The sequence below is a fragment of the Cervus canadensis genome, chromosome 6 (assembly GCF_019320065.1).
Source record: "Cervus canadensis isolate Bull #8, Minnesota chromosome 6, ASM1932006v1, whole genome shotgun sequence".
Lineage (NCBI taxonomy): Eukaryota > Metazoa > Chordata > Mammalia > Artiodactyla > Cervidae > Cervus > Cervus canadensis.
In genome coordinates, this window is record NC_057391.1 from 81,466,338 (window position 1) to 81,488,770 (window position 22,433).

The 22,433-nt window shown below is 46.3% G+C and overlaps 1 protein-coding gene across 1 annotated transcript in view; it reads left to right on the forward strand.

Annotated features, from left to right (window-relative positions):
- LOC122443877 (feline leukemia virus subgroup C receptor-related protein 2-like) overlaps positions 1-20,830 on the forward strand; it is a 30,890-nt gene extending 10,060 nt beyond the window's left edge. The window contains 8 exon segments of the mRNA XM_043472597.1: positions 5,565-5,718; positions 8,413-8,467; positions 9,505-9,612; positions 11,699-11,801; positions 13,087-13,193; positions 13,338-13,449; positions 14,004-14,059; positions 20,753-20,830. Coding sequence (XP_043328532.1) covers positions 5,565-5,718; positions 8,413-8,467; positions 9,505-9,612; positions 11,699-11,801; positions 13,087-13,193; positions 13,338-13,449; positions 14,004-14,059; positions 20,753-20,830 — 773 coding nt within the window.
- Positions 20,831-22,433: the final 1,603 nt, after the last annotated feature.

The following is a 22,433-nucleotide window of genomic DNA, read 5'->3' on the forward strand; positions in this document are numbered from 1 at the left end:
TGTACTTCATCCAGCTGTTCACACTGTGTCATTCGCTCCCTGGGCTCCAAGGTGAGGAAGGGCTACCTGATGAGTTTTATTTTCACTTTTGGCCACACTGCATGGAATGTGGGATCTTAGTTCTCCAAGCAGGGATCAACTTCTGCCCCATGAAGTGGCAGCACAGTGTCTTAATCAATGGAGTGCCAGGGAAGTCCCCTGATGGTTTTTTAGAACTCACAGTATCTCTTGGACAGAGATATTGGTGTTCCTGGGAAGGTGACAAGCTTTGAGTCTATGATTGAGAACAGGAAAGACCAATCTCTGAAAGGGACCGTCTTACTTGGTCAGACTTGAAGTTTCAAATTGCAATCTGCCCAACTCCAATTTCTCATGTTTGTAGCAGATGAGGGCCAGGTTCTTTGCAGTTGAGATCCTAGAGATCGGACATTTCTGCTCTTTGGCATTTTACTCTTAAGCAAATATAGTAGCTGACTGAAAAGAATTGAAAAATCTTACCTGTACCGTTGGCTTGTGGTTGCCAAATCCCTGAGGAAATAGATGCTGTTGCAGAGGTTTAAAAATCCTCTTTCCTTGACTTCTTTCCCCTGATAGAAGGAGAGGTAAACAGGCCAAGACCTTGGATGAAAGTTTCATAACAGTGGGAAGTTACCCAGGACTATTTCCAGAGAAGAAAGAAGCAGAGCTCTGAAGTCTGGGCTGGAGGTCTTTCTGGGTGGAGTGAGGACTCCTTTCATGTTCAAGAGAGTAAGCCCTATTTCTAGGGGTTCCTCTAGCCGGAGACCAGCTCCTGACCTTTCAGGAGTGTTCTCATGAAGGCTAGATGAGGCAGTATGATGTGCCGGGGTCCAGCCTCGGCAGGATCCAGGGGTACCCTCAGGATGAACGGCGTCGGCAAGAGAAGACAGCCTTTGTGAAGCCAAGTCTGTCTTTTACTTTTTGACAAGAGTTTATATACCCTCACTCAGAATGTATCCAAGGTACGAGATGCTTACTCATGCTTACACAGGGTTAGTTTAACGTTACATCAGTCTGTCCTTCAGGAAGAACAAGATGTTTTCTGCATTCTATTTCTATAGGAGATCTTTGCACATTATCTTCTGGCCTTGGGGCCTATAGACATTTTATGCAAGTCAGGTGAATGTAAACCTATTTGCCGTTTCTGTGGTGACCTTAACTGAAAAGTTGCAGTCCCATAGGGCAACAATACAGCATGTCACAACATAGTAGAAGTATAACCTTGTTAACACAAAGGTCTATTCTTCTGCAGAAGTTGTCAGTTGAATTTATCTAAGAGGTTTACCCCAGACAGACTCTGGGGCTTTGGTGAGGCAGCCTCTGCCTAGCACTCCTGGCTAATAATTAACAACCGTCTCATTGTTATCACATTAGGGCTAAGCTCTTATTTTTCTAGATCTATAACTATATTAACAATGGTTTCCACTGCACAACCTTAGCACATTAAGAGCAAAAACACAGTAAGCAAACGTTAACCCAATAACCACTTTTAGAATAATTTTTCTTGTGTTTTCTGATAGGGCTTCCTCACTCCCCAAAGGGCTCTATGTCTATTAGGGCCTTTATATGATCAGGTTCTTTATGCTGTTTTATGATTAAGGTATTATGAGCAGTCATGCATATTAGTACCAAGGGCATAAACGCATTTGCCAAACAAACTAAAACGTCAGCAAAGGAGTTTAAATTAAAACACTCCTTTCATCCTGGATAATCTCATAAGATACCTCCACCCGGGAGACATATTGATTAAAGTTCTAAATTGATTCTTATTTGGAAAGAGATCGGGGAAGGCCTTCTGCCTGTGTCACAGAAATTAGGGAGTAGTCTATTAAAGCAAGCATCAGAAAGACAGATATCATCTTTAAGGTGAGCACAGGGGGCAGCTTTTCGAAATCCCTGGGATCCTGATCCGCCTTGCTCATCAGGTTTTCTCCTTGTGACCTTGTCATGGGTGGGATCTGTGTGCTGGCTCCCGGCAGTGATGGTCACGTGGGCCCAATCAAACAACTGGTTAAACTGATGTGGCCCCCAGAGAACTGAACAGCAGTCAGTGCAGTGAAGTGGATTGCACCAGCTGTACTGAAATCAGAACATAAAGAGGATGGTTTTCCCACTGTCCCTCCCCGGTCCTTCCTATCAGAGGCCCGGTCCTGCAGGAGCATGTGTTAGTCCTCTGGCTTCTCAGGAAGCAGATGTCTGATTCCCACTCTGAGAAATGATTCGAGGTCTCTCCAGTAGGAGCAGCTCCTTTCCCTTATTCAGGGCGTGTTTATCGGCAGCATGTGCCAGGCTCTGTGCTCAGCATGGGCAGCCCAGCCCTTCCCTGGGAGGAGCTCTGGTGCTGAGGCCTCATCTGGGCTCACTAATCCCCGAGCCTCAGCTGTCATTTCCTTTCTAACCCCGTGTTACTACAGAATTTCTTCAGTTCTCTGTGGTACATTGTTGTTGTTCAATTGCTAAGCTGTGTCCAACCCTTTGAGACCCCACGGACTGCAGCACACCAGGCTTCCCTGTCCTTACATCTCCAGAAGTTTTCTCAGATTCATGTCCATTGAGTCAGTGATGCTATCTAATCATCTCATCCTCTGCCTCCCTCTTCTTTTGCCTTCAATCTTTCCCAGAATCAGTATCTTTTCCAGTGAGTCAGCTATTCCCATCAGGTGGCCAAAGTATTAGAGATTCAGCTTCAGCATCAGTCCTTTCAATGAGTATTCAGGGTTGATTTCCTTTAGAATTGACTGGTTTAATATTCCTGCTGTCCAAGGGACTCTCAAGAGTCTTCTCTTGCATCAGCATTCGAAAGCATCAATTATTTGGTGCTCAGCCTTCTTTAGCGTTCAACTCTCACATCCATACATGACTACGGGAAAAACCATAACTTTGACTATACTATACAAGGTCAGCAAAGTCATGTCTCTGCTTTTTAATATGTTGTCTAGGTTTGTCATAGCTTTTCTTCCAAGGAGTAAGCATCTTTTAATTTAATGGCTTCAGTCACTGTCTGCAGTGATTTTGGAGACCCAAAAAGAAAATCTATCACTGCTTCCCATTTTTCCCCTTCTATTTGCCATGAAGTGATGGGACCAGATGCCATGATCTTTGTTTTTTGAATGTTGAGTTTGAAGTCAAATTTTTCATTCTCCTCTTTCACCATCATCAAGAGGCTCTTTTTTCCTCTTCACTTTCTGCCGTTAGAGTGGTATCATCTGCATATCTGAGATTATTGATATTTTTCCCAGCTCTCTTGATTCCAACTTGTGATTCATCCAGCCTGGCATTTCACACGATGCACTCTGTGTATAATTTAAATAAACAGGGTGACAATATACAGCCTTATCTTATTCCTTTCCCAATCTTGAACCAGTCTGTTGTATCATGTAATGATTTAACTGTTGCTTCTTGACCTGCATACAGGCTTCTCAGGAGACAGGTAAGGTGCTCTGGTATTCCCATCTCTTCAAGAATTTTCCACAGTTTGCTGTGATCCACACAGTCAAAGGCTTTAACATAGTCAATGAAGCAAAAGTAGATGTTTTTCTCGAATTCTTTTGCTTTCTCTATGATCCAACAAATGTTGGCCATTTGATCTCTGGTTCCTCTGCCTTTTCTAAACCCAGCTGTACATCTGGAAATTCTCAGTTCAAATACTGCTGAAGTACATCTTGAAGGATTTTGAGTATAACCTTACTAGCATGCCAAATGAGCACAACTGTACGGTAGTTTGAACATCCTTTGGAATTGCTGTTCTTTGGGATTGGAATAAAAACTGACCTTTTCCTTTCCTGTGGCCACTGCTAAGTTTTCTAAATTTGCTGACATATTGAGTGTAGCACTCTGACTGCATCACCTTTAGGATTTGAAATAGTTCAGCTGGAGTTCCATCACCTCCACTAGCTTTGTTTATAGTGATGGTTTCTAAGGCCCACTTGACTTCACACTCCAGGATGTCTGGCTGTAGGTGAATGACCATACATCATGGTTATCTGGGTCATTAAGACCTTTTTTGTATAGTTCTCCTGTGTATGCTTGCCACCTCTTCTTAATCTCTTCTGCTTCTATTAGGGCCTTTCTGTCATTTGGGTTTCCCTGGTAGCTCAGACGGTAAAGCGTCTGCCTACAATGCAGGAGACCTGGGTTTGATCTCTGGGTTGGGAAGATTCCCCTGGAGAAGGAAATAGCAACCCACTCCAGTATTCATGCCTGGAAAATCCCATGGACCGAGGAGCCTGGAGGCTACAGGCCATGGGTCGCCCATCCTTACAAGAAATGTTCCCTTGAGCTCTCCAATTTCCTTGAAGATATCTCTAGTCTTTCCCTTTCTATTGTTTTCCTTTACCTCTTTGCATTCCAGTTAAGAAGGCCTTCTTATCTCTCTTTACTATTCTCTGGAACTCTGTATTCAGTTGGGTGTATCTTTCCCTTTCTCCTTTGCTTTTTCATTTCTCTTCTTCCCTCAGCTGTTTGTAAAGCTTCCTCAGACAACCATTTTGTCTTCTTGCATTTCTTTTGGATGGTTTCGGTCACTGCCTCCCGTACAGTATTACAAACCTCTGTTCATAGTTCTTCAGTCTGACTACCAGGTCTAATCCCTTAAATCTATCCATCACCTCCATTGTATAATCATAAGGCATTTGATTTAGGTCATACCTGTATGATCTAGTGGTTTTCCCTACTTTCCTAAATTTAAGCCTAATTTTGCAATAAGGAGCTGATGATCTGAGCACAGTTAGCTCCAGGTCTTGGAGTGTAGAGAGTTTCTCCATCTTCAGCTGCAAAGAATATAATCTGATTTCAGTGTTGACCATTTGGTGATGTCCACATGCAGAGTCATCTCTTGGGTTGTTGGAAAGGATGTTTGCTATGACTCGTGCATTCTCTTGACAAAACTCTGTGAGCCTTTGCCCTGCTTCATTTTGTACCCCAAAGCCAAACCTGCCTGTTACTTCAGGCATCTCTTGACTTCCTACATTTGAGGTACATTATACCTTGATTCAGGGCTTCCCTTAGAGCTCAGTTGGTAAACAATCTGCCTGCAATGCAGGAGACCTGGGTTTGATTCCTGGGTTGGGAAGATCCTCTGGAGAAGGACATGGCAACCCACTCCAGTATTCTTGCCTTGAGAATCCTGTGGACAGAGGAGCCTGGCAGACTACAGTTCATGGAATTACAAGAGGTGAACATGACTTAGCAACTAAACCACCACCACCATTCCTTGATTATTTTGGGACTCCTTGATCCTTGGACACTATCTGGGAGGCTCAATGATCACAGCCATCCAAAGGCCATTAAGAAAAGAGTAATCAAAGGACCAGTCACTCAGCTACAGGCAGTGAAATGCAGCTTCAACAGAGGAGGCTATAAAGGATAAGTAATTGAATAAGTAATTTTGAATTACTTATTACTTGAATAAGTAAGATTGAATAAGTAATATTTCCTTATGGAGTCTGAGCCCTTTCTCAGAAGAGGGGATCAGCTCTCGTCCATGTGTCAGCTCTGCAGGAGTGGGACCAAGGGATTTGCGAGGATCCCTGTTTCTTTCCTTTCAGTATTCAAGGAGAAGCCTAAACATCCCTCCAGCAGGGCCCAGTCCCTGAGGTATACTTTGGCATCCTCTGATGCATCGTACTTGAATTTTATCATCCGACTCTTCAAAAACCTCAACTTCCTCCTGCTTGTCATCACCTATGGTAAGATGCAGATGTGTCCAGGAGTGTACTTAAACTGAAAGTGTGAGACAAGAGGCCTGACATGTCTGTATTAGGGGCATTTTTTCTGTAAAAATTATTTGTTTATCTGAAATTGAAATTTAACTGGATGAGCTGTTTGTTTTTGTTTTACCCTTAATCTGGCAGACTCATTTAGAGGGGACAGGGTTTAAAGGTAGTGTTTATGCTTGATGTTGCTGAAGCATCACAAGAGTAATAAACTGCCTCCTACTCTAGTAAAATACCTCCCCTCCTCCAAGTTTGGAACTGCAGGAAGACACAGGGCTGGAACCAGATTCTCTGCGGGTCTACCAAAGTCTAGAGTTGGGCAGGTCCTGTGATGAGAATCAGCCACGGGGCGGTGGTTGGGTTGAGTAAGAACCTTCTTTGGCTTCTTCTCTGAGCATCTCCAGAGATGCTCTCCTTGCTCTCCCGTGGCTTTCTCTACGTCTGCATCGATGGCTGCCAACTGCCATGTTAAGGGAGCTGGTGAAAGGCTCCTCTTCTGGAGAGAGTCCTCTAAGGGAATACTTGCCCTGTTACCACCCCAAGCCCACCCTCCAGCCATGGCTCTGAAAAATCTGTGCAGGGTTGGGCATCTGAACTCAGAGCCTCAATCCGTGTCCTGAGGACACCTGCCCCTGGGGCTCTCAAGGCCTTTACACCGCCCTACATGGGCCTCGGAGGGGCTGTGTGCCCTCTCAAGATGCTGGCTTCAGGGTGGGTGGCAAATCCTTCCAGGATTCCCTGGAGCTTTGCTGAGGTCAGACTGGCCTTTTAAATCAGAGTTTACTCCAGGTTCAGGAAGGACAAAAGGGAAATGATCACAGAGTACCTGGAACCCAGAGATGAGATCTGGGGTCAGAGTTTCCCACTCTGGCCTGATGGTAGAGTCCCTGGGTTGTGGCTGGTGTGTGCCTGGATTTCCTGCCTCTCTTCTGGAAAGCCAGATTCAGATAGTCTGTGAGGGCCTGGGAATCTGCTTTCACAAGCATTGTGGGAGATTCTAGCTTGCAGCAAAGTTGAGAACTTCTAATGCGGGTGGGTTGTAGGTGATTCTAAGGGTCTTGAAGCCCCTTCCCATCTCATTTGCCTCCACATTAACCCTGGCCTCTCAGAGCCTGGGCTTGCTCAGTGATCTTCCTATCTCTAAGGCCATTCATTCCAAAAGTTAAGAAATGCAAAGGGATTTTTTTTTTGTGTGTGTTGTTTTGTTGTTAAAATGTGGATTCTTGGCCTCATTTCAGGAGAATCAGATTTAGTAGGTCCAGGGTAGAGCTTTGGAATCTGCAGTTTTAGACTCTAAGAGCTTCTAATGCCATTGATCACTGGATCACAGTTTAAAGAAACTGGTTTTGACACAGAGAAAAAGAGTGATGACAAGACCCTTCTGCCTTTTTAAAGCCTGCCCCTTAGTGACTAGCACTTCTCTCACGTGGCTGATACCAGGAATGACCTGATGGGCAGCCTCTGAAGGGTAATCACATTTTCTCACAGGAATATGGCCCTGACCTGGCAGGCTTACCTTGCTGGGGGTAATCATGTCTGAATATAACACATCACCAACATTCGTGTAGGAGAGGAACTTGAGGAGAAACTAGGACTCAACTACTGTTTTGTGACTGCTTTTCCTTTGTTTCTGCATTCCCCCACTTTCCTAATTAGTAACTGCTCATGCCTGCTCTTTGGAACTCAGGGAAGGCCTAGGAGACAAAGCCTTTTCCTTATAAATAAGACACAGAGGACAAAGAAAGGATTTTGTACCTGCGAGAGCCCCAGTTGGCTCCTGCTTGCTATCCTTCACACCATCTTTCTCGTCCCCTTCCTGCCTTAGCCTTGATTCAGTCTCCTGTCTGGCTGGGAGTTGGGGGTAGTTATTGATAAACTACACGAGTTTAGTTGAGCCCGTTGGTCCTAAATTTGAGCTTTATAAAAAGTATCTGCTGCTGCCATCATCCTCACCATTGTCATTAACATCATTAACATGAAAGGAGGGTGGGAGGCCCTTCTCCTTGGGATCAGCTTCTGTCTCTTAGTCACTAAGTCACTGTATGACTTTGGACAACTGGCATCATCCTCTAAGGATACAGATTCCTACTGTTTGTTCTAGGTGCTCCATTCATTTGCTGGATGAATCGATGTGATTAGGAGAGGCAACTAAATGTTCTTTAGGGTCCTTTTAGGTTTTAAACAGAAGACTTTGTGTGATTTTTGAATCCAAGAAGAAAGTTGGAGGGATAAGGAAAGAGGAGAGACACCTCCAGCAGAGAGAATGTTGTCAGAGGTCTGGAGCCTTCTGGGGACTGGATACATCATCAGGAGGAGGTGGAAGGTGTCCAGTAGTCCCACTGAGCCCTTAGGTTGGGGCAACCCTTAAGAGGGATGTGGATGGTTCTGACCTGTAATACTTTAGTGAATAGGTGATACAGTGTACCTTCCAGTAATACTTTCTGGAGCCTGTGTTACCAGGACAGGATAAACGGATCAGAAGACAATGGTGTGTGGCTAAAAAGAGGTTAAAATGGTTACTTTGGGTTGTTTTGGAGTATTTCTTCTTCTCTGAGGGTACCACTCCCAGTGGCAACCAGGAGGAGGGTTTTTGACCTCCCTCACTGCTAAGGGGGTGAAGCTAGCAATGACCCCAGCAGGACAGTGACCCTAATGCTGTGTTTCCCCCTCCTTCCTTCAGGTCTGAATGCTGGTTGTCCACTCTGCTGACTCGCATGGTGATCTTCCACTATCCGGTAAGGGCATTCCCTAAGCTGACCAGTGCCAGAGGGAGGGAGGTGTCTAGTGTCTGGGCAGGAGCTGGGGAGGCAGTGTGGTATGGTGTATGCTCCAGGATTTGGAGGGAGGCGGCCCTGGGTCTCAGCCCCAGGTCTGGTGGTTCTCAGCGGTGTGAGAGCTGGTTAGCCTCTGAGCTCTCATGCTCTTTTCTCAAAAGAAGCCATATTACTTATTGAAAGATTAATTTTAGAATTAGAAAGTAAATAATAAGGTTTATATGTGTAAAATGCATAGCATGTTGCCTGACCACACAGTAGATAAAAAATATAGAATTACACATGAAATATTTAAATTGTGAAATATGGGTCAGGTTTAATTTGAAACTCTTATTTGCTCAACAGAATGCATATTGCAAATATTTCCAGAACCAGTGAGGGCTGGATGCTGGGAATGGACACTGAGTATTCTGGAGTCGGGATCCCAGTTCTAACCCTCTTTTAAAGTGACGAGGGTCTCACACTTGAGGAAGGGGTGGGTCACTGTGGGTGAGTATTCCATTCTTAGAGATTGACAGGTCTGAGTTCAGATCCTGCTCTGCAGTTAATAAATGCCCCATGACCTTGGGCTGGTAGACTAATCTCACTATGCCTCAGTGTCATCATCTTGAAAATAAGGTAATATTGATTCCTAACCTTATGGTGGGGAATTATAATTAAATGCATTGATGATGCAAAATCCTCTACATGGTGTGCAGCTTGTAATAAACCCTCTAAAATATATAATTTTTGTGTTCCTGTGCCTTTTGGCAGTGATAGCTCAAAAAATCTAAATAATGAATGTACATCCAGGGTTATCTCATGTTGGGAGGAGCAATTATTCTAGGATTCTCTCCCCACTGGCAGCTTTTACTGGTTATCTTGCCCTGGTACTTCCTGAGAATTGGCTCTAATGGAGCCTGAGTTGCTCGCCTTTGCCCCTTTGCCTCATGGTGACTGTGTTCTGTCTAGTGTCTTGTCCCATCACTGAAGGATCATTAAGGCTGTGGTTTCCCCAGGGGGAGGATGTGAATCCTGGAAGGATCGGCCCGACCATCTTCACTGCAGGAATGTTCGGGACTGTGATCTCAGGCATCTGGCTGGATAGGACCAAAACCTACAAATAAGTGACTCTTCCTCTTGGACTGAATTGGAGACCCATGTTTTGAAATGACATGTTCGTTGGCAACATGGCTCCAAAGGTGTGATTGTAGCAGCTGGGGTCTGAGTGGTCAAGGAGGCAGTTCAAATGTACCTTCTCTGAGCCTCAGTTTCCTCATTTATAAAATGAGAGAAGCAGTGCCTGCCCTGTGGAGATCAAAGGAAGATTAGAGACAAAGGATGTCAGGCTGGTCAGAGTTCCATCCCCCAAGTAGATTGTGGAAGGAGCAAAGGAAGAAGAAAAGAAAATAAATATGGAAAAAATCAGCAACTGGAAAGTTTGTGGAAATGCCAAAAGGGGTAATGAGGAGGTGGTTCTATGGCCAGGTTCCCATGGCTCCCTCATGAACCCCGTGGGGTTCACCAAGGTGCTCTGTGCTTCCAACAATTTTCAGTGTATTGCCTTGCAATTGCTTCCACTTTATTGGCAAATATTGTGATGTGCTTTAGTCCTGATTGCCCAGTGCATTTCTAAGAGGCACTAAGATTTTAGTGGATGCCAGGCTAATCCTGTATACCCATTCAGTGGAGGAGTCTGCATTTGTAAAAGGCAACCAGGGGCCTCAATTCAGTAGCCGATCTTGGAGAAGGGGAACATTCTGGGCTGCTTTGTCAAGGCCTCCAAAATTCCCAGTGTCTGGAGGTGACAGGCAGTGGCAGACCTGTTCTCTGCACTCGGACCTGCTTCTGTGAGGCTCTGGACTAGAAGCAGGGAGCAGGTGGAGGCAGGATGGAGCTCCTCTGCCCTCAGGAGGTACTTCGAAGACCAGGAGGGAAGAGCGTCTTTTGGGGCATCTTAACCTTTTCCAAAGACACAGGCCCACAGTGTGTTTGTATTTCTGTGTGTGGGAATAGAGAGAGCACAGGTTTTCAATCTCAGTCTGCATTTACAGCATGAATGACTTTGGACATGTAATCTAACTGGTCTGTGCCTCAGTTTCCTCTTTTGTCACATAGTAAGTCACACATGGTTTTCTTGCAGGGCTTTTGTAAGGGTTAAATGAAATACTAAGTGCATCTGAAGTTTCCACAGAATCTCTGGCATCCAATAAATGCAGTATCAGTTTGACACAAGCACAGTATGCACCTGCCGGCCCCACTGTGTTTCTGGCTTCAGCAGAGATGAGGGAAGGCTCTGAGCTTTCATGGTCTGAGTCCTGATGCTCGTGGCCACAGCGCCCAAGGAGGTGCCGAGCCCCTGACCTCAGTTAGGAGGACGGGGAGAGGGTGGGGTCCCAGTGCAGGAGTCAGGGCCACAGCGGTCCTGGGTGGGCCACCTGGGGGGCGAGGTGCGTGCAGGGGCACGAGCAGGGTGAGCCCGGAAGAGAAACCAGCCCTGCTGGGCCTTCTGAGGGACCAGTGGGGGGGACACGCGCCGGGAGTGGGCGCAGCTTTCTCCCTCGGGCTTTGGAGTCAAGGGCTCGTTCAGGGCTGGAGAATGTTCTCTCCGCTGCAGTGTCAGGAGCGGAGCAGTTCAGATTCAGCGGGGAGAGCTGGGCTGCACGTGTGGCAACAGGAAGGACCCGGAGACGACAGAGACTCTCAGTCAGGTCCCTGCCCGGCATTGTCCCGGGGGCGGGGGGCGATGCAGACAAGCAGAACGGGCTTCTGGGGTTGCCTGCGTGCCACCGTCGCCTGACCACAGCTGATGTGTGTCTTGTTTGTTTTGATGGGGAAAGAGGAGGGGAAAGCACTTTGCCCCTCTTGTTTGTGGGTAGGCTGTGCCAAGTTCAGGTGCAGTGTTGACTTGCTGAGAGGTTTCTGTAGAGAACACGCATGCCACAAGGCGGCTTCACACCGTCCTGGTCTGACCCTTCATAGCTCTGAGCACACTGTAGTTAAATGAATATTTGTGGAAGCATTGGTCTTGTGTCCACAAACCACATGGACAGAATGTTCTGTGACAGCAGATATCCTAGCACATAGCAGAGGACTTGGCCCAGAGCAGGTGCCTCATTGATTGATTGAAGGGATGAGGCTGAGGGAGGAAGGAAAGACCTCACTGAAGTTTGAAGTGTATGACTCAACTTCTTTGCCTCTGCTTGTAGGGAGACCACTCTGGTGTTCTATATCATGACTGGTGGGCATGGTGGGGTACACATTGACCTTGAACCTGGATACCTGTGGATAATATACATCACTGCTACTACCATTGGTTAAGTTTCACCTGTAACCTGTTTAACTGGAAAGCAGCATTCCGTGGCTCCTAGAGAAGCCTACATCCTAGTAACCATATGGATCCCTCTATTGCCTTCTCACTGACTGCTGGAAATGTGGAAATGGTGGCCAGAAGTCATGTTCACTTGTAGCATTTCAAAAGACCACCTGGGGTTTCCAGGCCCATACATGCTGTTGGGATGGACTATATCCTTCACAGATCTCTGTCACATCAAAGTGTTAGCTGCTCAGCTGTGTCTGACTCTTTGTGATCCCATGGACTATAGCCCACCAGGCTCCTCTGTCCGTAGGATTTCCTAGGCAAGAATACTGGAGTGGGTTGCCATTTCCTTCTCCAGCGGATCTTCCTGACCCAAGGATTAAACTTGGGTCTCCTGCATTGCAAGCGAATTCTTTACCGCCTGAGCCACCGGGAAGCACAACACATCTCTGGGAGGCTAGGAGATGTTTGGTCTTTATGGAGCTTTGCCTGGGATAACATGGGGTCACAGAAAGTCTGCAGAGCTTGGAATCAGAAAGCGTGGGTCCTAATGTCAGTTGACTGTTCAAAACCAAAGCAGTTCACTTAGCTGCTGAAACTCAGAAGATAACAGTGGCTTGCCTTGTAGAGTGGTTGGAAGGAATGAGAGAGGTAATCAAAGGGCTAGCAATAGGCAGTGTGGTGCAGAAGTAAGAGACCAGAACTGGCATTTTCTAGACATGTTATATAAGAAGGACTAGGAAACTGTACCTCTTCCACAGGGATCTCTGCTCAGTGTCACCTCCCACTTATTTTTCTGTTGGTGATACATGAGTGGATGTGTATGAGTTGTTAGAGAGGTATCAAGATTCAGTCCTTCTTAGCTGGCAACTCTCTGGAGGGAAGTAGGGAGGCCTGCAATGCCCTACTTCTGGGTCCCGGAGAGCGATGGAGAGGCTGGTCAACATCCAGGGACTGTGTACCCATCACACAGAAGTTCTCAGCTGAGGACTGAACACTCCAAGCATTCTGACCTCTCCTGTAAATGCCGACTCTGTCTGTAATTGATGGTTGGATGTAGAAGAGACAGGGGACCCCCAATGGGCCCCTGAGCTTATAGCCTGAACTTCCTGGCCTGCAGAGGTCCCCGTTTCCTTGGAATGGCCTGGTATCCAAAAGCCTGGCATGTCTTGATGGGAAGAAACGGAAGAGAAAAAGGAGTTGTAGGGCAGGAGATGGGCACCCTTTTTCCCCCCTTTTTCCGGACATTCTCCATCACCTTGTTTCTGTGATCTGGCCTTCAGATTCTTTATGACTGGCTACCTCGTGTTGGGATTTGAATTTGCCGTGGAGCTGACATACCCGGAATCAGAAGGCATGTCGTCTGGTCTCCTCAATGTGTCTGCTCAGGTAGGCCTGCCCCCTGGTGGTGGCACCAGAGCTGTGGGTCTTTGTTCCCTGTCGAGCTTGGCTGATGCAGGCGCTGGGTTATGGCAGCTCAGCTTGCCTGTGGGCTGGTTGGCTGGACCCTTGTTTCCTGTGTTCTCTTGGCAGGTATTCGGGATCATCTTCACCATCTCCCAGGGCCCGATCATGGACAACTATGGAACCATGCCTGGAAACATCCTCCTGTGTGTCTTCCTGACTCTTGGAACAGTGCTCACTGGTGAGTTGGGGCCTCAGGATGCTCTTGGGTTTCTGCTGTTGCCAGTTTGGGATACCACTGTCTTGACTGATCATACAGATTGGGGTCCATCTGCAGGAGATAGAATCTTCTTAGGAAGTTTTTTGAGAGGCAGCACCTGTCCTAGTGTTATGAGTAAGGCTTCTGGCCCAAAAGACCCTTGTTTGAATCCTATACCTCTTGACCTTGACCTTAGCTTGACCTTAGGCGAAATGGTCCAACTTCTGGGCATCCCACTTTCCTAATCTGTAGAATGGAGATTGCTGTGAGAATTGGGGCACTGTCTGCAAACTGCCTGCACATATCAGGGGTCTATGAATGGAGGCCAGTGTCGTCACTGGCTTCTGCCTGTCAGGGATGCAGTGCTCGCCAGGCTTATCAAGTTGGCTGATGGAACCCCCAGATCCCTGGAAGATCTGAAGGAGGTGGATACCTGAGACCCTTAGAATTAAGGCTTCCTCTCATGGATGAACTTGATGGTTGCTCTGCTGGATAATCATCTCTGTTGCCCTTCCTTCCCCATTCCTGGACCTCAGCATTGATTCCGGCTTATCTCCAGAGGCAGAAGGCAAGCAAACAAAGTTCTGAGAACGTGAGTATGGGGGAGCTGCTGGCTCACACATGGGTCCCAGCTTTGCTGAGGCTGTGGCAGCCATTGGGGGGTGGTTGGGGTTTGGGGGTGGGGGCTGAGGGAGGGTGGAGGGAGTTTGCAGGGGGACTGGTGGCTGTGAGAGCCGCTCAGCATCACACACGTGGAGACAAAGGGTTTCCTCTGTGGGGCTCAGGCCTGCTTTTCTGCTGCCCTCTCTGGGTTTTTCTCCCATTTCCTTCCCTGATCCTGGCCTCCCTGCCCTGGTCCCCAGAGCTGGTCCCTGCAGTCAGCCGAGCAACACCCACCCTGGGGTCCTGAGACAAGTCCCGAGGCCCCGGCTCCTCTCCTTTCAGCCCAGGGTTCATGACTGCAGAGGAAAGGTGGGCGCTTGGGGCCTCCATCCTGTCATGGTGGGTGATGGCCTCAAGGCAGTGGCTCTTCTGGTTTGTGGCAGCCCCTCAGATGGTGCCAAGGGGTAGAGGGACCAGAGCCAATGGGTTTCCAGCAGGTCTCTAAAAAGGACAAGTCAGGAAACAGGAGTGGATGGTGGTTGAAGGGGAGAGAACCAGGAGTTTGATGTAGAATAGAAATGTGTTTCCCATCAGCTCTAACGGGCTGTGGAGTATTTTAATCAAAATGTTTAGGTATCAAATATGAAGGAAGATGAAAGAAATTTTGACTCTGAGAAGGAGTAAAGTGGGATATTTCTTTAAAAACAAGCCAAACACCCAAAACCTATTACAGAGATGAGTATATATTCTTTGTAATTAAAAAAAGAAAAACACAGACAAATATAGAAAGTTTAAAAGTCACTCTGTATTAGCATCACTTTGAGATGAGATGCTTGTTTTTTGCATTTACTCATTAGTGTCTATGTCCACATATAATATATGTGTGTAGATACACAGGTATGTATATTTTAAGCAAATATGGAATCTTGTTGTATCTGTTTTTTAACTTGTAGCTTATAATTTATTAGGTCATTAGACTCTTACAACATACATTCATGACTGCACTGTGTCTAATGACTGCACATGGATAAACATGGACAGGTTTTCCTGTCCTGGAGCATTAAAGTCGTTTCTGATCGTTGTTATGAATATTTTGATTAGTGTTCTGGAAGTTGAATTTGGGGGCATGTTCTTAAGTAAAGAATTTCCTTGAGAAATGGATCAGTGGTTGTGCCCAGTTTTTGGGTGTGTGGTTTTTGTTTGCTAAAGGGAACAAAAAAGAAACCCTAGGTGTGGTTACTACCCTTCTGAAAAACTTGGAAAATAATTTGGAAGAAATCATTTATTTGTTCCAAATCATTATTTAGCAAAGTTCAGTACTATTTTGTCCCAATGTCTGATGTAAGCAAGAATTCAACTAGAGAGCGATTATTGTTGAAAAAGCAAAAGAGTGCTGTCTTGGAGAAAATGAAATGAGCTTCAGTTGACATGAAAGAAGTGGATAGATTGCAGCTAAAAATTCTTAAACGGAAATTTAAGTGTAGTAAGCATCAAAGGCAAAAGTCTACAGCCTATAAAGAGTGTGTATGCAGGAGCCTGTGATTCCTGAATGAGAGGCATAGGGATTTGTTTGGAGATGTGGTGGGAGATAATGGAAGGTAACCTAAGGCCAGATAATTCAGTCTCGGATGACAGTGAACATGGATTGTATTTTCAGATAAAGTAGGGGCACTGGCAGCTTTTGAGGAGCTGAAATTATTGTTTGAAGAAGATAAATCTGAGAGCATAATAATTCATAATTGGCCGTGATAGAAATAATGTTGCATTGATAGAGACATTTCCTTGGTTATAACTTTCATTTTAGCACTCGCTCGCTATATAATGCTTAGATAGTTCACTTAACTTTTCTGGGCTTCAACAGAATCATCCATAAGATCTGTATGAAATTAGGTGGGAGGGCCTTTTTAAATACTTTTTTTCAGGTTTGCTTCCAGCTTAGCCTAGCTAGGAAGACCAAATATAAAATTATACTCTTTATCCAAGTGTGAGGTAATAATGAGCTGGGGAAGTAAAAGGATATATAGGAAAAAGGAGGCATACGAGTCAGAGAAGGCTGGTTGATTCTTAAGAATCAAATTGGTTGATTCTTAAGAACCACCAGTAGAAGTAAGTTAGTTAGGTTATGGTGTGAAAATGATTAGGAGAAATCCCTATCTCATACATTGACTGTGATGTGACCTTAGGACAGCCAATTCTGTCTGACCTAATGTGAAAGAGTAAATCGTTTTTATTAAGATCTTAACCAATTGAATTCCTTAGGTTATATTCTTTCCTATTCACTCCACTTTCCCTCACCCTAATATCTAATCTTTCACCTAATTCTTTTGTCTGTCCTAGATAAACACTTATGTTCATCTAGTTCTCTCCACCCCCTCTAGTTATCTGGATTACTGCTGCAACCTTTGTGATTAATTGGCAAGGAAACTACAGGATTATAGAAACAAGTTAAGAAAATTAAGCTTGTTTAAGTCAAACTGTTTTCATAATATTTCAAGCAACTTAATACTCAAAATTATTTATGGGAACAAGAGAATGATCCAGGCAATAGAAGCATGTTTAATGAATTAAAGAGTAGATACCATGTCCTAGATACTCTCACAGTTCTTTTCCATGTATAATTTCATCAATAATAATATAAAATTTTTGATGTATATTTAACTTCCATTTTCAGAATAAGAAACCTAGATTTAGAGAGAAATTAACTCACTAGCTCAGGGTTGCACAGTTGACATATTGTAGACCTGGGATTTGAATCTTGTTATTTCAGATTCCAACATCCACACGCTTGTCAACACTTGAAACTACTACAGAAAGCAGCTGAAGATGGGAGACTGAATCTCAAATGAATGTTTGGGGGTTAGGTTGTATATTAAGGACTCTTTAGCTTAAGGTTGATAAATGATGATTTAAAACAGAATTACTTCATTATGGAAAGAAGAATAGAGAGATTGCAGGAGAGGGCTGATAAGTGTACCCCAACAGTTTTCACTGAACCATGGAACTCTGAATTCTTAAAGTCTATTACATATAGTTACAATTCCTTGTACTATGCCTTTCATTTCCCATAAAACTTTCCAGAATGGCACACTTTTTCCACAAGTTCCTGTCACTTTTAAATTATGGTCAAGATAAACTCCAAATGAGCATCTTCTCTACTATTGCTGGTATTTCTGAGTGGCAATTTTTTCTAGCAATAGCAAGTCAAAATAACCACAGTTTCTATGTTTAGAAGAATATAATTCTAATCTCTCTACTCTAGGTTCTTCTGTAAACTTATTCCATTCCCTTTCATGGAGATAGTATATTTGCTTCATTGGAGGGGTGGTTTTAAAAACTATGGGAAGATCTTCAATTTTCTTGTCTGTCTTTCATAAACTATTGGTTTACATTATTTTGCATTGCTGTTCATAAACCACTTTCATCATGTTCTAAATTTAGACTTTATGCATTATCTTTTGCCTGGAGATATCTGCACCCCAGGTACCACTGATGGGGTCTTATTGCCATCCAAGTGATGGGTGAGCCACCTTCCAGATCTCTTAGTGTTTGCTGATATGAAACATATCTGGCATAAACTGTTACAGGTTGGATTCCCTGGGAAGCAGACTCTGGTCCAGAATTCTCTGGAGTTGAACTTTCTCCTGCAGCCAACTTTGGTTGGCTGATTCCAACAGCTGCTGTTAGAGGTCTACTGAACATGAATCTGAGTTGTTCAATGACAGTCAGTTTGCTGTTTATCCCTGTAGCTACCTGTGATGGAAAGATCCAGGATGGAAATCTCAGCCAGCAATCCAAGTGTTACTGAGAGTCCAAGTGTCTCAGATGAACACAATTATTTAATGCACCTGTTGGTGACATTTACTCCTCTTTACTCCTGGTGATCCACTGTTAGAGCACTGGGTCTACTTTAGTTAGTTAGTTAAGTTGCTCAGTCATGTCTGACTCTTTGTGACCCTGTGGACTGTAGCCCACCAGGCTCCTCCGTCCGTGGGATTCTCCAGGCAAGAGTACTGGAGTGGGTTGCCATTAACTGGAGGTAAAAAGCAAAATACAAGAAAACCTGCATCCTCTTTTTCCTCCCAAAATCAGAAGTGTTTATTGCAGAAATTTGGCTAAGGTTCCAGTTCCATGTCCCTGGCTGAGGTTGACTCAGGCTGGTCATGCCATTTTCAACACTTTCATGTGTATTGCCAGATTGTCATGTAGAAGGGTACTGTCAATACCACCAGTGGACATTGCTTAAGCAATGTATGAGGACAATGCTGAGTATATATAATTTTGAAAATCCTTGACAATTTCCCCAGGCAAAAATGGTGTCTAAAAGAGATATATTAAGGATATGTGCTGGCTCATGGTTGCTAATCTTTAGCTCCTTGTTTGTCCTCTGATCTTATGCTCTGGAGTTGGCAGGGAGCAGATGGGGGGAGGCGCCTGGGACAGGACATTCAGTGGGGACACAAGGAAAGCCTGAGACAGAAGCAGTCTTCTCAGGAGTCAGTGAGAACCCTGCCATCACCCCTGTGGAGATGGGCTTGTCTCTGAGCCACTGACGAGGAAACGTGATTTGGCAACTTTGGTGACTATATTCTGAACCTGGGGAAAAGGTATTTGTGATAACACAGGATAGAGTTCTCTTGAAAATATTTCAATTTGGAATGTGATGCATTGTGTCAAGTGATAAGATTTTACTATGTTTAGTTTATAGTCTGTGTTTTCCCGGGCAGATACAGGCAAAGAGACAAAAGTAAAGGTTGCTTATAGTCCTACCGCCAGAGATAACCTAGTAACATTTCAGTCATTTCCCAGTGTGTTTTCTATGGATATGCTTGCGCCATTGGGTTTTTTTCTTTTTGGCCATACCACCCAGCATGCAGCACTTCCCTGACCAGAGATAGAACGATGCCCCCTGCAGTGGAAGCACGGAATCTCAGCCACTGAACTGCCGGGGCAGCCGTCTCTTTGGGCTTTCTACTCTGCTTGTTTCCTTACTAGAGCTTGAAAACCTTTCTACACCACTGCCCCCCCAGCCCCACATCTCCATGTACACATTTTCATTTCCTCCTGTTACTACTTAGGTCGGCCCACACTTCCCTGTCTTACAGGCAGATCCTTGTCCCCGGGGACCAGGTTTGTTACCCGGTAGGCGGTGAGCGCTCAGTCTGTCCGTGGGGACTGTGGGAAGCAGCACGGGTCGGACCAGGAGGCCAGCGGGTGCAGGCGCTCACGGTGCTGTCCTGGATACTCCCCAGGTGTCCGCACCTCCCTCGCTCCTGGGGGGCCTGGGACGGGGGTCAGAGTCCCGCGGGGCTGGGCCCAGGGAAGTCAGGGCTGTCAGGGGCGTCGTGAAGGAGCCGTCATTTCCCCCACCGAGGTGGCGGGCGTGAGTGGGACCTGCAGGCCATCCCAGGACTTCAGTCTCAGCACCAGGGGACAACAGGGCAGGGAGTGCATTGGGCCAGAGCTGCGCTTTCTGATCAGTGAGGTGGGTCACTGGCAAAAAGGGCCAATGGCTGGGGGCTCATGACTCACCTTGAGGAAGACAATCTGCATCTTCTTCCAGTTGGTAGTTCTCCGCCGTGAGAGACATAAGCCTTGTTTGGTGTAATTTCAAGGTGATGGCGCTGGAGGAGGTGGGTGGGTGTGCATGAGTGTGTCAGAGACAGGAGGTGGACTGAACAGTTGAAATCGGCTGCTGGCTCCTGAATGAGGGCGTCTCAGGGCTCGGGCTGATTCTCAGCCAAAAAGTTAGCAAGATAGACAATTGGAAGCAGGATCTACCGCTGTAGTCTGGACAGGCTGCCCTTAGAATGTTCTGGGAAAGAAAGTTTTTCCTCTAGCTGACGTGGCCTGTATGTGCTCCACCAGCCTCAATGGTCAGAGCTGTGTGGGGTTCGGCCTGTGTTCGAGGCCTTGTTGGGAACTAGATGAGCCCCTGAGGGAAGAAGCAAAGTGCTCCTAAAAAGCAGACAAATGCCCAAGGTGGCAGTTAGTACTTATGGGCCTCAGAGCATAATCTCCAGGGCATTTATAAATCCCACCCAGCTAACAAGTGTGACCCTGAAGGACTTCTAATTCTGTGCCATCGTCCCCAAGAAATCTGATGACAAACTGACCCAAAGTCTCTTTTTCTATGGGGAAAAGATATTCACATGTAAAGTCTCTTTTTTTATGGGGAAACAACATTAATATGTACATACTTTGAGCCATACTGCATACTGTCTTTATAACAGTTCTCTGTGCATCTGTTCCACACATGTGGTAGCCATATTCCTCACCTGGGGGCTGCCCCTGACCGGGGGTAGTCAGCACTCCTGAGGGGGGTGCAGACCTGGCCCTTCCATAGGCATGCGGGGGTCCATCAAGGTGGGGTGAGGCTGTCAGAAGGGGAGGAGGGTGACGGGAGCTCAGTGGCACTCACAGTGAGATGGTCCCTGGAGGCTGTGGTGTCCCGGAAGGCTGGCCTTTTCGCTCCTCCTTCGCTCCTGTTGTGATGGTGTGTGTGTTGGGGGTGGGGAGCTCTGTGCGTGAGCGGAGCCCCTGTCCTCATCCTTGTTCACTGTGGGGGATAGTGCCTGGGGCTCTGGTCTTCCCCCGGATTCCAGACCCATGAGCAGGCAGATACTCAGCAGGCTGGAGTCCCTGCCTCCTCACCCCAAGGGCCGTCCCCTTGTCTGTCTTGTAGAAACCCCAGGAAGGGGAGGAGGAGGAGGACAGCAAGAGCAGCAAAGCCCCCACCACTGTCCGGGAGGAGCGTTTCTGAGAGAGGGTGGAGGAGAGACTTGGGGGACTCAGACTGCCCCACCTCTTCAGCCAACCCAGCTCTGCCTGCCAGCCCCATGGCCTTCCCCGATCAGCTTCTGGGGGAACTGGGAGGAACATCTCTGTCTTAAAGGACCGAGTCTCTGCCTCCTGGAACCCACTCCAGAGTGTGCCCCGTCTCCGTGGGGGAGATGCACTTTCCAGCACACAGGTGGGGGCCCTGCCTTCCCCCTGCAGGTTCTGGGAGCTGGGGAGGAAGAGGGAAGCCTGGAGTCAGTCCTGGCTGCTGCCTCACCTTCCTGCTTCAGCCCATCCCTAGGGAGATGTTCTCCAGAGGAAGGGTGAGCCCAGCCCACTGTCTGTCTCCTTCACTGCAAACTCACCTGGATCATTCCCCCCAAGAACTGCAAAGGTCTCCCGAGAGATGAAAGGAAAGGAGAGGTAGTCATTGAATGGCCCTTGAATGGCCCTTGGGTCTGCTGAGTTAGGTAAGCGTGTCCACCTCTGGTGGCCACAGTGTTTGTGGCCCCAAACCCTCTCCTCATCCCTCTTCCAGCAACAATCCTTTCTCAGACTTCCTGAATATAAAGGGACTCCTTTCAACCAGCCCAAGCTCACCTCCCCTGCCTTGCCTGCATCTGGCTCTACTCACGGGCTTGGGAAGAGTCACCTCACAATAAGACGTTTTTGCCAGTTCTCCTGTGCCGTGAGCTCTGTAATCAAGACCCCTGTGCTGTGTGTTGTGCCCACTGCCTTGGCCGCAGCGCACTGGCGTTGCCTGCGGGGCAGCGGTGCTTGGGCCGGGACGGGGGTGAGCCAGGGGTGCCCGCGTCTGTGTGCACAGATGCTCTGCCTGAGAGAAGTCAGACTTCTGGCAGGAGGGCGGAGTCAGGGGTGGGAGGGAAGTGGGGAGTGGTGGTTTTTACTTTTTGATGAGGCCAAAGTGCTTACTCTTCAGTCCCTCAAAATATATAAACAAAATGTTTACTGAAACTATTGCTTATTTTTAAAATATAATTAGTTATGATCTACTTGTTAATATCAGATTCAAGGCAGTAATAGATTCTCCATGTGCTCTGCCGTGTCATTTGTTGGGGTGGGGACTCCATACCATGAGAGGTGGTCCTCTGCTGCATAGAAGTTGCCATCGAGTGGGTTATTATTTTTTTAATTTTTTTTTATTGAAGGATAATTGCTTTACAGAATTTTGTTGTTTTCTGTCAAACCTCAACATGAATCAGCCATAGGTAGACATGCATCACCTCCGTTCCCCTCTCCCTCCCCATCCCACCCCTCTAGGTGGATACAGGGCCCCTGTTTGAGCTTCCTGAGCCATAGAAGAGAAAAAAGCTATACATGATAGATAATAAACAGATAGCTATCCATTTTACATATGGTAATGTAATTTTCCATGTTACTCTGTCCATACATCTCACCTGCTCCTCCCCTCTCCCCATGTCCGTAAGTCTATTCTGTATGTTTGTGTCTCCATTGCTGCCCTGTAAATAAATTCTTCAGTACCATTTTTCTAGATTCCATATATGTGCACTAGAATATGGTATTTCTTTCTCTGACTCATTTCACTCTGTATAATATGTCCTAGG